This window comes from Antedon bifida, chromosome 8 (genome assembly GCF_963402885.1).
Source record: "Antedon bifida chromosome 8, ecAntBifi1.1, whole genome shotgun sequence".
NCBI classification, from domain to species: domain Eukaryota; kingdom Metazoa; phylum Echinodermata; class Crinoidea; order Comatulida; family Antedonidae; genus Antedon; species Antedon bifida.
Window position 1 is genome coordinate 17,131,097 of NC_136233.1, and position 13,671 is coordinate 17,144,767.

Genomic DNA, 13,671 nt, shown 5'->3' on the forward strand with positions numbered 1-13,671 from the left:
GTACACTGTATCTCATCTGTTACGCCCCTACGATCCTCTAGGTCTTAACAACTAGAACTAGAATCTGTTTTTGTTTACATTCTAAATTGTGTTGAAAAGCCTTGATGTAAATGTCACACATAATTAGTTCTTTCAATGTGTAGTACAGTAATTTAATTAAGTGGGAACTTTCAGGTTTCACTAATTAGCAATCTTTTAGACTACACAAAAATTTTTGACAAATTTGTGTAAACATCTAGGTATTCCTTTATTAATGACAACATATTTACACAATGATATTTACAGTGCCGTACTAATTGCATTCATTTCTTATCATATTCATGTTTTTAAAGAAATCATAATGTTCTTTGTTTAGCACATTTCAAATTACTAAGCCAATTATTCATAAATTAATAAATATGTTCATCTTTATACAAATAAATTAATTCTTCCAAACAACCACAAACATAGGTTGCTTGTCCACTTCATACCCGATGATCATCTCAGGTTCATAGTTTCTTTTGGACATTTGTGTCAAGTTTTCTCTTAGTTCTGTTTCTGTTAGATCAACCTGAACCATCCATGTATTTGAATCTGATGTAAATACTCCAGAAAATAACAATTCACCATTCTCAAAATAACTGTCTAAATATCGTAATCTACGATTTTGTTGAGCGTTTTCTTTAATAACTCGCTCAAGGCTTTCTCGTGGTAAATCCACGTATGACTTCCAGTTTTTGGATTTCTTTTTTTCAAATCTGTAGGTTACGTGTTTCGTATCTTTATGCACTATAACACTTTGTATAACTGGCGCATAGTTATAACTTTTATAGTAATTCAGTGTTCCTGTGATATATTTTTTCCACGATTGATTCCACCAGGTTAAAGAGTTATCTTCTTCTTTGCGGTTTCTGAAGACGACGGAGTGACGTGTACGTCCAGAGTCCTGCTGGCTGTTGCAGCTCACAACAAAAGAAATGGTGTAACCATCTTTCAAGTTTTTCTCTACAAGTAAGTTCAAGCTCTGTTTTGTTTTTAAATAAGCAACTCTGTAGTTATGTTTTTTGTCTAGCTTAAATACAACTGTAAAAAGAGTCTTTCCATTAACAACATAAGCATCAATCCATGAGGGATTGTACTTCAGTCGTAAAAAAGCGTTTGTTACAGCTTTTATGTTGGTCTCTGGAATCATCGATGCCACAAACACATCATCGTTCGTTTTGATGCCGAAATCGTTTACAGATAAATCATCTGAAGCTGGCCAGGTTTCAACAGATGCAATTAAGGATTCTGACAACTGTTTGATGTCTTTTCTGTTGTTAGAACTCATAATAATCACCACACTCAAATCCTCATTATCCTTGCAAAATATTTGTCCATCTTTTACTGTAATTTTGTTTCTACATCTAACGTGGTGTAAAAGTATTTCATCACCATTCTGATCACCAACCTGCCACCAGGCTTGACTGCGATCAGTGAAGACTCCATAACCATACCATCTCTCTTTCTTTGCGGAAATCAGTGATATCGGACGAGTCCTGAGTAGCGATAATACTGAATGATCCACCAAACTACCTTCTGTTAAACCGTTGACAAATCTGGAGATGTCATAAACTGTAGAGAACCAGCCAAGAGTTGAGTCCCAGAGTTCAAAGAGATCTTGAGTATATGTGGCATCTGTGAATATATCTAGAGCTCCTTCATCAAAGTTAAGAGTAGGTTGTAAAGAATCACCAATATAACCATCTTGATGTGGTCCTAGTCTGGTGTGAATCATTCCCAATGGACTCAAAATCTCTTCTTTTATGTACTCTTCATAAGGCATTCCAGATATCTCTTCCACGATTCTTCCAAGAATACAGTAACCAAAATTTGAGTAGCGGAATCTCATTCCAGGAGTTGATTGAAGGTTCTTAGTCAACATGAACTTTATAATGTCATTGTGGGTTAAAATTCCATTGATGCCCATTTCAAGAGCGATGTTTGTGACATTATGACCTCGAGCCAAGTAAACCGGATTCAGCATTGGATCATACAAATATGGTGTCATCTGTCCCCATCCACTGGTGTGTTCTAACAGATGCTGAACCGTAATGCCAAGAACTCGTTTATCCCGAATGACTGAATCCAGTGGAACAATATTTTCAAGAATTCCTGATGGTCCAAACACTCTATCTGTCAAGTTCATTTGATTGTCTGAATAAAGCTTCAAGATGGCTACTGCTGTGATAGTCTTTGATAAGCTGGAGATCGGCAGGAGTGTGGTTGGTTGCATCTTGATCTCTCCACTTGTGGTTTTGCCATAACCTTGAGTGTACAGCAGACGGTTGCCTTTGGAGATCCCCATTGTTGCACCAGAGTAATGGTTCTTCTTCAGAAAATCAAGCATCAAAGTGTCCAGTGCAGAAAAGTCTCCATTGGATTTTTCGTTAATTCCAATGTCTACAAAAAATAATAAATGTATTCATCAGTTATGTTTCACTTTTTACAAATAAGTGTTAAACAATTCACTAAACAAGTGTTGTTAAAGTTCTAAAATGATCATGACAAATATATTTTCTTTTGCATTGGATAACATAGCATTTGAGTATACTCAATTTTAATAAATGCATAATTTCAGATATGTTTCCACATCTGCATTGTTAGTGTTCTGCTTGTTAAGAAACATGAAGGTGTTAGGAAACATGATAGAGACATGGAAATAAAAAATAGTGATTGATGAAGGGAATGCTTGGTTTATTTATAAATAGATAATCCTTGTAACCTATCATTTGGAATCACATATTTATGACTGCAGTCATTGTTTTTAGTTTTTGTCTGTGTTTTGGTTCAAATGATCAAGAGGAAGACGACAAATGAAAAAAGTATTGTAATGTAAAACTTTGTTGATAAAGAGGTTTTATAGTTTATCTGTTGTAGAGAATGCAGGTACAGTAGTTCGTTGTGATCCCATTTCTTTTTCTCATGTTTTTAATTTTGTTGGTAAAATATAAAAGATTAAAGAAAAACAAAATTGAATTTGATGTTTCTACAAAGGTGAATTTGTCTTTATCATAGGCAGATAATTCAAGCGGCCTCTTGTTTAAAATAGGGTAATTATGACTAAAGTCATACTCAGACAACAAAGAGAATAGATTATCTGTAATAGGTGTACAGAGGTATTAATTGCATGGTTTTTGGGGTAGATATTATTCTGTATAGAATATTACTACAGTATAAACAATTTTTAATATCAATCACGTTATATTCAATCAGGTTAAGGCTAAACAGTCAGTGGTCTTGTAGATCAGTATCATTTATTTTAATTGGTCTTAAAATAACAGAGAATTGTTTCTCTTTGTAAATGAAGTCTACTGTTCAACCATGAGAATAAATAATTATCTGAATTTTTCACAATCGTTGATATAAATGAGCTGCTGGTGCGAAAAAGATTTTCTTGCTTGATTTGTTCTAGTTAAAACATGCATATGACACGCGTACTGTGGAAATCATTGTTTGCTTGCTTTAGTTTGATAAACTTTTGACCACCCTAGAAGGGAATTCTCCCTGCAGCATTGAAAGTTGAATCATTGTAAGAATTGGTACAACAAGCATATACAGTTAGTGATGATAACAATCTATATACAATCTGTATAATACAACTACACATTTCATAAACTGTACAAGAACTTACTGATTGGAATAGAAAGGCGGAGATTAGAGATAAGATTACGTGTCAACAAATTAAAAGGTTTAAATTTTATCTTGTAAATCAGTGTTTTGAAGGTAATGTTTCTCGTATTACAGAAACATCTTTCATTTTGAATCAAGTTGTGTGTAGATCAAATATACTTTTGAATAATATTTACCTATTCAACAAGTTACTGTACTTATTACAAAAAGGTCACACTGTACTGTTCACTATCAACTTAAAATAAACCAGTTGTATGAAATTAGATTCGTAGAATTTAGCTGTTTCTATTCTAATATTCCATTCATTACCTACTATTTTGAATTGGTATCATTGCTATGGATGGCTATAAATTATAGCAATTTGCTAGTAGATTATTGTTCATAATTGCTAGTTAAAAATTTCAAAACTAGTTAATGTTTACTGGTTGTAATTTTTTTTAAAAATTGATATTTTTTAGTCTAGAAAAGGTACTTGCCAATAACTGTAAACTTTTAAAAAGAACTATAAATTCACAAAACAAAAGTCTTGCTTGCTAGTTGGGTTGTCATTTGGCTAGTTAAATTGTTTCCAACTAGTAAAGCTTTGCTAGTGGATAAAAAAGTTTCTATTCAATTCCTTTTATCATTCCATTGATGATGAGAAACACATAGTCATTCATTTCACAGCATAATAAGAAAATTATCGATTACATTATATAAATATATTATACACTATGTGTGACTTTGTTTTCATAGCGTTATGTCCTAGTGTTAATAGCATGAGATTATTATTAGTTTTTGATTTGTTTTTAACAACTGTATCAACCTGTCACAAAAGAAGACACTTTGTAGCTATGTCAGACAGTGTGAGCAATTACTGTATGAAATAGTTTACTGTAAAAGTATATTGCAAATCTCCATAGTTACATTACACTGATGAGAGACCACTGTGTGTTAATATTGTTGAAATAAATACAAAACTAACTGAAATTTAATTTCAAATACTGTAGGAACTTCATTTTGCTCATTTTGATTAATTCTGTATATTTTGTATAATGTGTTTAACTACTCAGTTCGCAATTCAGTTTATACTGCCATGAATTGTTTTATGTATATACTTGTTGATGAATAAAAGATACCGAAATATAATTAAGTAATTTAATATTTTAGAACCAAAGATTTTGAAGTACCCAGCAATAAATGCTGAAAATAGATTAGGTACAGATGTGACTTGCCCTCCTCTCTAGTTATTTCCATTTTTATGCTTCCAGTATCTAACCGAATCATATCACTGAACCTAGACCAGACCTAACTGTGCAATAACTTTAAACTTTCTTGGAATACAATGTGCGTTATAGTTGGGACTAATCTTAAAACACTAAGTTTGGTGTATAGTATTTGATAACTTCTCAATTTTATGTTTGTTTATATATATATATATATGTACAGCATTGTATATATCAGAGAGATGTAAAATAATATTTCCAGATAGTGCTAAAGTGTGGCGAAAAATATGATTGGGTGTAGATTAATAGTGCATATAACAAGCTTAACTTTATAATTGGCAATGTACATTTTGAAAATACTTTAATTTGTATTAAGTAATAGTTTGCATGACTTCTGCTAAGCCATTCGTAACCAAATTCTTTTATCAATAATCATGTAGAAAAATATTTACAAGTATATAATCGTTGAAATCACAGAATTATACCTTTGCACAATAATAACACATGGTAGGCCTATATTCCATTTTAAATAAATTCTGTATATATTACTGTGTTCTAATTAAAATTGCAAAATATTATTACAGAGTATACAATACTAAAGTTCTTTTAATTAGTCTGCTATAAATAATAATATTGGATAAATACAGTATAATGTATTGACATATTTTTTAATGTTGTATTATAAACAATTAACATGTGTAACTATGTTTTCATCATTATTAACAAAATACTGTAAACCATGATATAAATCAACAACTTTCCAAATATACAACCAAAACTGTCTGTCTGTAATTTGTATTTATATATTTTAATCGTGATATGAATTGAATAGTCATATCTTGTATTAGGGTTCATGTTTAAATATGGTAAAGACATAAGAAAGGTTTGCTTATTCAGGGAACATTTTCATTAGCTTTTTAAAAAAAATGTTTAGCTATCATAACTACTGATCAGTCTGAATTATTAATATTATTATTATTATTATATTAGAAAGTATTTGTCTTGCATTTAGTCAGCATACCAGTATTGGGTTGTAAGTGTTTTGTCAAACAATTGTTAAATAAAAGCTTTGAATCAAAGTTGTAAATCCCATATTTTACACCTTTCAATTCATATGATAAAATGTATTGTCAATGCTAAAGTTGATACAAAAGTCAACGTTTGTCCTAATTGTGCAATACTTTGGATTGTACTGTACAGTACTTCTACACACAGTTCACTATAAGATCTTTAAAATAAAGACCACTTTATTTATTAAGCTCTGTCTACCCAAATCAAATCTGACTTTATGTGACAAAAAATAATATATGGACATGGTGATGTCATATCACTACCATATCTGGGTATATCACTACCATATGTGTTATGTGGGCACATCATACTTTTTTTGTCAAACTAGTTTGATAGTGTAGACAGAGCTTTAGAAAGGTTTTTGCAGTTTTGGTCTCTATTAATTAGAATCAGTAATGACTAGCTATATGGATCATTGATTGAAGGGATTCAGATTCTTAAATTTTAGGAGTAGGCCTATTTAAATGTTAGTTCACATCCCTGTTGTGTTATTGTTGGAACATACTAAGATCGGTTTAGGGCCTAGAATGTATACTGTACCATGTGGCTACTTATTATATTTATAGTCTAAGATATCTGCTAAATGCCAATAACTTTCTTTCCTGTAAAGAGCATAGTAAACATCTTGCGGTGTTTGAAAACCGTTATTTACAGACTTGGCTGTCGTTAGAGTTTCCTTAATTGTTTTGTTTTGCTAGGTATGGTACAGAGTTCATGTGGTTTAATCAATTTCCTTGGGTTTTTTTGATATCAAGAATTTAAAGAAACGGAATATCATGGATTAAATGTAGTTTCCTTCAAGAAAATATTGGTAGTTTCATGCAAGTTCTGTAGTTTTTCAAAAGACAATCTGTTATCTCGCATGATGTACATTGTCGTTGAAGGCGAGCATATAACAGAGAGGTATCGTTTTAATTTTCACGAAGTATGTAAGAAAAAAATTGGAAACTTCTACAAAAACTTTTTAGGAGGTAAATCTCAATAAAACAATTCGATTGCATTGAGGAAAGTAAAACGATGCATCATCATATTATCCTCCAACCAGGTAGGTATGAAGATAATACCTCCCTGCTCCAACGATGGAGCAGCAATCTCCATGCTCCAATTATGGTGACACTCAACCACGAGTTCAAATCCAAATTTGAGAACAATGCTTTTGAATAAAGGGATGTTTATATGGACATAAATGTTATCGCAAGTTATGGTTATTTCGACACTTATTAGGAGAGTGAGGTATACATACGAAAGAACAATTACCGAGGCCTTTGGTCCTGTCATTTTCTATTTCATGGTAAAATAGGGCGACAAATTCAGTTTATCAAGACCCAGAATCAAGCAAATAACAAACTTTATCATACTTGAACATGTAAAACACATATTTACTTTCTCTTAAGTTCTTGGTCAATATTGTAAGGTATTTCTAAAATAAACTCTGCTATGGAGTTCTTCTAATATTAGTTGTTTACTTATTTACCTGTTGTGTTCCGCTCTTATTATTATTAAGTATAGTCCTAATGCACAACGATCTATACTCAACAATAGTTTACATTAGGCCTATTAGAGCATTCGTTTTACCTAGATGCTGCTCTGTTAACCTCCATTAGCTATGTTTACACGATCTTTTCTTTATCAGGATTACATTGCGACCTTGTTCTGCGTTCAAACTAAAAAAATACATCCGATGATGGGAAGATATTTCTATTACTATCATAGATTGTTATTACATTCTGAAACTTAGCCTATCGGAGTTTAAGTGACATTGGATGTTCTGGATGAATCTGATTGAAGATTTACATCGGAGTTATATCGGAGTTAACGACACGAAGTTAACTTATTTACACAATCGGTTGTAACTCGGATATCATTATTCAGATTGAGCTAACTTCGTTCTATCTAAAACCATGAATCTATAAATTCTAGCCTGGATTTTCTCCGGCCTCAGTGTGAACGTAGGATTCAGTAGCTCAACTCTAGTGCGTGTTTAAAGAACAAACGAGAACTTAATGTTTGTAAACCCGATTTATGTTTTTTGAACTCATGTGATTTATTATCGGAAACAAGGGGAAAAGTTTTATTTTTATTAAATATTATATCATCGTTGATTTATATTTTTGATCATAATTGGAATGTTTGTAGCCCATATTAATAGCATTACTTTCCTATCACTTTGACCCGCTAACTTCCCTTGGAACTCCCTACACATATTTTCAGACTGACATAATAAAATATTCGATTTGACATAGCCTATAGACAACAAATTACTGGATAGACAGGATATACACAATTAAGATCCTATAATAAGATATATCTAGTTGCAGAGTATCCTCTAAACGTACTATAATAGTCATAATAATAAACACTATAGGCCTATACCTATTTTAGAACATCGGGCAAGCCTGCCCATGAAAGGTTGCTGAAAATGAAATAGTTTTGGTGGTATGATACGATACACAGTTTAAACTTCGTATAGTATAATTTATTTACACTGTATAATTGTCCGTTGTGGAATACACATTTAAAACAAATGTAACCGTATACATGCCATGTAAAAAGAAAAAAAGATCGAAAGATCGTAGTAAAATCAAACTGAATATTACAACCCGGGAAGAGTGAAAGTTTTATTCTTCCCTGTTACAACTTTGTAAGCATTCAATATGCACAACGAAAGATTACTATGATTATAGGCCCTATTACACAACTTTGCATAAGCTGTTCCAGGGAAACAGACTATTCAGTTTACTTTACTGTTCTATAGACCATTATATAATAATGTTTGAAAATGAATATAAAGACATTGGTTGTGTGATCAAACCAATTGGAACATCTCAATGGCGACAGGGACTTTGAATAGCCTATTAATTGGGGTATAGGATATCAATAAGGCATGACATAAAAACCAATTAGTGAAGAAATCTACACAAAGAACACTAGATATGTTTGTTTAAGTTTGGTCAACACCGTGTACACATTGTCTATCATCAGCGAATTCATTGTAAATGTGTATTGGCTGAAAGTTTCCGATTCCTTGTTCGCGATCAGTTAAGCGGTTTTTGGTTAAATCAATCGGATATTATACTCCAGTGGTCAAATGTTAGAGGTGTGAACATTGTTGCCGAGTAGCAAGATAACAAGTATCACTTCCACCCCTTACCGAATCCGGGAGCATGATTTGAATTTATTTGGAAAATTAGGCATAGGCCTACTCACAAATGTAATTATTAGTCTTGTTACTTATGAGAGGTGTACGACTTTCACCATGAAATGTACCATTTTAAATAAACTTACAAATGACTCTAATAAGTATAACAAAATAAATATACTTGTGGTTATGAATGAATAGTATAAATCGGGAAATAATTATCGCTGAGTTGATGTTGCAGCCGTCTGCTGGAGGCGACAATTTATGCGTCAGGATTTAACTAGAGTAAAGAAGGCTGACTTGTAGGCTACCCATTCACTAAAAATATCACTCCACTGAGAATTCCCGTTCCTAGGTCATTAAAAATATATTATACGTGGCCTACATAAAATTTCTTGGGTGAGCCAGTTGAGTGAGAAAGTGCGGATAGCAAAAGGTGGGCTGGCCGACCTTGGTTAGATCCTTGACTTTCACCCCCTCGAGGCATGGCTAAACGGTTTCCACACGAACAAATTAGTTACATACACTGTTTAATAGTTAGTAATTATTTAATATGTAATAAGGAACAGTTTCTATCCTAAACAACCATGACACGCTAGTTATTGGTGTAAAAAGTCAGTCGGACCAGAGAGCAACTATATGCTCTGGACAGACGGGCACCGCAGCCTACCGAATATAATGCAAATTACGAAAGATACGGAAACCAATATTAAGACCAAGTCTTCATTATCAAGAAGAACCTAAAACAAAACATCTCCTGAAAATCCAGGAAATATGACCATAAATATATAGACTTATAGAGTATGGAATAATAGATGAAGGCATAAACAGGAAGATAGTCGGGGAAAGAAATGACAGATAGACTGGAACAATTCGATGACCTGGAGGATGCAATAAGCATCTCACTTTTAACGAAAAGGTGATTCGATAGTTAGTGGTTAATACTAAAATAGACATGATATGTTTGAACTGGTAATTTTAGAATTGTATGCGATTAATGTTTATATAGTGTATTAGCTTTAGGATTACATTGAAGCCTAATACATAGATGGTTCGAGAATGGAGGAATTAGCTCATTGCATTGTTCTCGTAATCTCTTAATAGTTTCCGTATTCACTTCAAACCAGGCTAGGGGTAAAATGTCACTCTTCACCTCTGATCTAAATCCCTATCAGGCAACTAATGTACCATCAGTGGGAACAATAATATTTCCATAAGACTACTCGGAACAATATTACTTGACTTGATGTTTTAGACATTTTTTGATAAGAAACATGTGTTAATTGACACACTTTAAACTGTTTAAAATGTTAGAAAAATACGCAACACATGGACGCCGCACGATTGCAATCCCTGACCTGGATGGCGGTTGTACGAATGAGACTTGTAGACAAGTCGTGTGCAGCTCCCAGATAAAGCGCCACAAATTCACGTCGGTCATGCGGTGCGCAATTACTACACATGGTTAACAACAACATAACCAACCGGGCTACCCAACGTTTTTTTTAATGTGTCCAATAATAATTATTATCCTCGGTGATTGTAAAGAAACTTATGATATTTCAGTGAATGCCGTTGCTTTTTTAAAAGATTAAAATGACATTACATTATTGTAATCGACTAACATTCAATGTTCGCGCACATTCTTGTAGACCGAATCATTAAGACAACATCGAATGGAGACATGATTCTGAAAAGTATTTGTAAACAAATAGGCCTATCGGAATTATTTCCGTAACATTTCGATTCTAAAGTTCGTTATTTTAAAAATGACAGCGTCCCTTACATGATAAGAATACAGTACAACATATCTCCTGAAAATCCAGTAAATGTGACCATAAAGGAATATAGATGTACAAATGGAATAATATTAGATGAAGATTTATGTACAATGGTTTATTTCAAATATGTCACAACTACTTCCATTCTCAAATGATATCAAAGATGCTATATCTCAGCAGTCAACACTAAGTATATTTACGATATGAAAGTTCATAAGATAGTATGTCAGCGGTAATCAACGAAGAGGAAAGGGAAATAATACCTTGGCTGTAAATGCCAGCATACGAGGAGTTATGGATTATTTCATCCGATGATGACCACAATGTCCATCTGGTGCCTAGATTTGTTGGCGACTCATTTAGGTTGGTCAGTTGATTGACATAAAAATTATAGTATACAATTTTTCTTTGTGACTAATTTCATTGTCTACAAAATATTGATATACTGTATTCTACAAATTGTGACCCATGTGACACACTCAAGTACAGTACTGTATTTAGGCCTAATTAGGCACTGTAGTGTTGCATACATTTCGTGTTCACAGACTACCAAATATCGCGGGACACGATTCTAAAATTACGTTATTACGTTTGAAGAAAAATCAACCAAAATATAAATTACGTTACGTGTCCGATTATTTAAATCCCATACGAATTAAAAACCATATCGATAAACTGATGAGTTTAATTAGTAATTTCTATAGAACAATTGATTAAGTTACAAATCAATTTAAACTTACGAAAAATGAATCAACAGTTTGTGTGGCAGTTTAAAATCATAACTAAATTACTACAGGTCTGTGTAATGTAAGGATAAAGCAGGGATGAGGTCCGGTAATCTTTATAAAGTAATGATATAAAAAGGGAAGGAAAGAGTAAAATCAAGGTTATTTGACCAAACGGTAAATCGACTACCGCTTTACAAGACTGGACATCAGTCATAAGTTTTATTACCATAGCTTTTGGCCATGGCTAATTTCAGAAAAAAAAACTTCCATTCAATCTTTTTCCCAATAAAATTATTATCTGTTCAAAAACTTGGTTGACACAGGACGTAGCGCAAGTAATTTAACCAATCACAAGCAATGTCGTTGGTCATTGGTCAATTCAGCGTTGCGAAACAAACTTAAATTTCTGCAGTGTATGTTTGCGTCACCACAATGAAAATTATGTCACAGCATTTGACCATTTACACCTCAAAGCTTGCAACGTGTTAAATTATTGATCTTTAGAGAGTAATAAGGGTAAAATATTATTGATTGATCACTGCGGGAGGTAATCATTTTCACTCCAGGGAAAGAGCATTATGGTAGTACTTAGAGAAAGTGACACAGGGTGAGACATTGAGTCGAAAATAATGATAATTGATTACAGTATTGGTGTTATCAAACTCATCAATTTTTGTGAAGTTTCCAGATAGTTTCTAGCAGTTTTCAGACAGTTCGTCCCCAAAAGCCGTTCAAATGTCTTGTGCACTTTTTAAATGACGTTCACAATGAGCCCGGATTAAGCTAGGGCTAGTTAGGCCTACGTTTTTCGATCACAAGTACGTTTTTTACGGAAAATTTGGAATGATTGTGAACAGCTCTATTTTTAAAAAGTTATGTAAACTCATTTTTATCGCAATCCGGGCGCGGTGTGAACGGGGCTTAATGATGTGATAATCTCTCAGGCTTGTACACAATTTTTATATCCAAACACAATGTATTTGTAACGTGACTAGATAAAGTTATTCGCTTCAGGTAATCCGCCAACCTGTTGCGGCTTATGTTATTATTGTTAAAAAGAATGTCATTTGTAAAGGTTTGCTTACGTTTTAAAATACAAATTGGTTGAAAAGTGTGCGTGTTCGTCAATAGCAACAGAAACGGATTACAATAAGCTCTATAAAGGCGAGTCAATTGACTAAAGTATTTACCCAAAGCATAAAATAAAAACCACGAACCACTAGCCTAGTCGAACCGAAAATATGCTTTAACTTTCACGAGATTTATGTTCAATAAGTTCGTTTTCCGTATTATGTCTATGTCTGTCTATTTATTAACCGTTTTCCAATGAACAAACATCTTTCCATTCAATGGTTCAAGAAAACATTGGGTAGATACGGTACATTTGATGTTTGATTTTCTCCGGAAATTAACTCTAATTTTGACTTACAGCGCGATCTACATTACGTGATATTGTAAAACTTTCAATTTTGCTTACAAGTCTGCATGGGTATGTCGCAGTGTTATCAATGAAATGAAGAAACGAACATATTATCACGTATGTAAACGATCAACTGCACTGCAGTAGACAAAGTAACGTTGGGGGTTGATCTGGCCTTAAGTCCAAGTACTTAAACTTGTCAAAACGCACGCTATGTAGGCCTACCCATGAAGATATATTAATAATGCTATAAGTATTGTTATGTTTACTAACGTGAGAAGAAGTTTATGGTCGGATAAGTGGGTGGTTTGAATAGAATTCGAGATGAACTACAAACCTATTGTCTATCATAAATACTACGAACTATCAACCAGTTCATTACTGTTGTTATGAATAAAAATATGTTGCAAATGGTAAACTATAATTGAGATAGGTATAGTTCCTTATAGGAAAGAAACAGTGGAGTGGCTTATTTTTTGACAAAGATATTTAATAAACATTTCTATTAATTTTAAATAGTTGCATCATAGTCCTATTACGTGGTTCTACTTAGGCTTACTAAGGCTATTTATATATATGTGTAGGTCTACTGCTATTATAAACATTATACCTACAATTAATAGGCCATAGATAGGCCTAAATTGTTTATTCAGAATAATTGTCAATCATCAGCAAC

The 13,671-nt window shown here is 32.9% G+C and overlaps 3 protein-coding genes across 3 annotated transcripts in view; 2 read left to right on the forward strand and 1 right to left on the reverse strand.

Annotated features, from left to right (window-relative positions):
* The window catches only part of LOC144850114 (T-cell immunomodulatory protein-like), a 98,050-nt gene extending 93,895 nt beyond the window's left edge, over window positions 1–4,155 (forward strand). The window contains exon 17 of the transcript XR_013614047.1: window positions 4,142–4,155. The gene's annotated coding sequence lies outside the window, so the exon portion shown is untranslated. The remainder of the gene's footprint in view (window positions 1–4,141) is intronic.
* Window positions 1–13,671, reverse strand: part of LOC144850113 (uncharacterized) — a 14,035-nt gene continuing 364 nt past the window's right edge. Inside the window, exon 2 of the mRNA XM_078707314.1 lies at window positions 1–2,421. Coding sequence (XP_078563440.1) covers window positions 422–2,421 — 2,000 coding nt within the window. The 3' untranslated portion in view covers window positions 1–421. The remainder of the gene's footprint in view (window positions 2,422–13,671) is intronic.
* Window positions 861–13,671, forward strand: part of LOC144850119 (uncharacterized) — a 23,637-nt gene continuing 10,826 nt past the window's right edge. The window contains exon 1 of the mRNA XM_078707322.1: window positions 861–990. The gene's annotated coding sequence lies outside the window, so the exon portion shown is untranslated. The remainder of the gene's footprint in view (window positions 991–13,671) is intronic.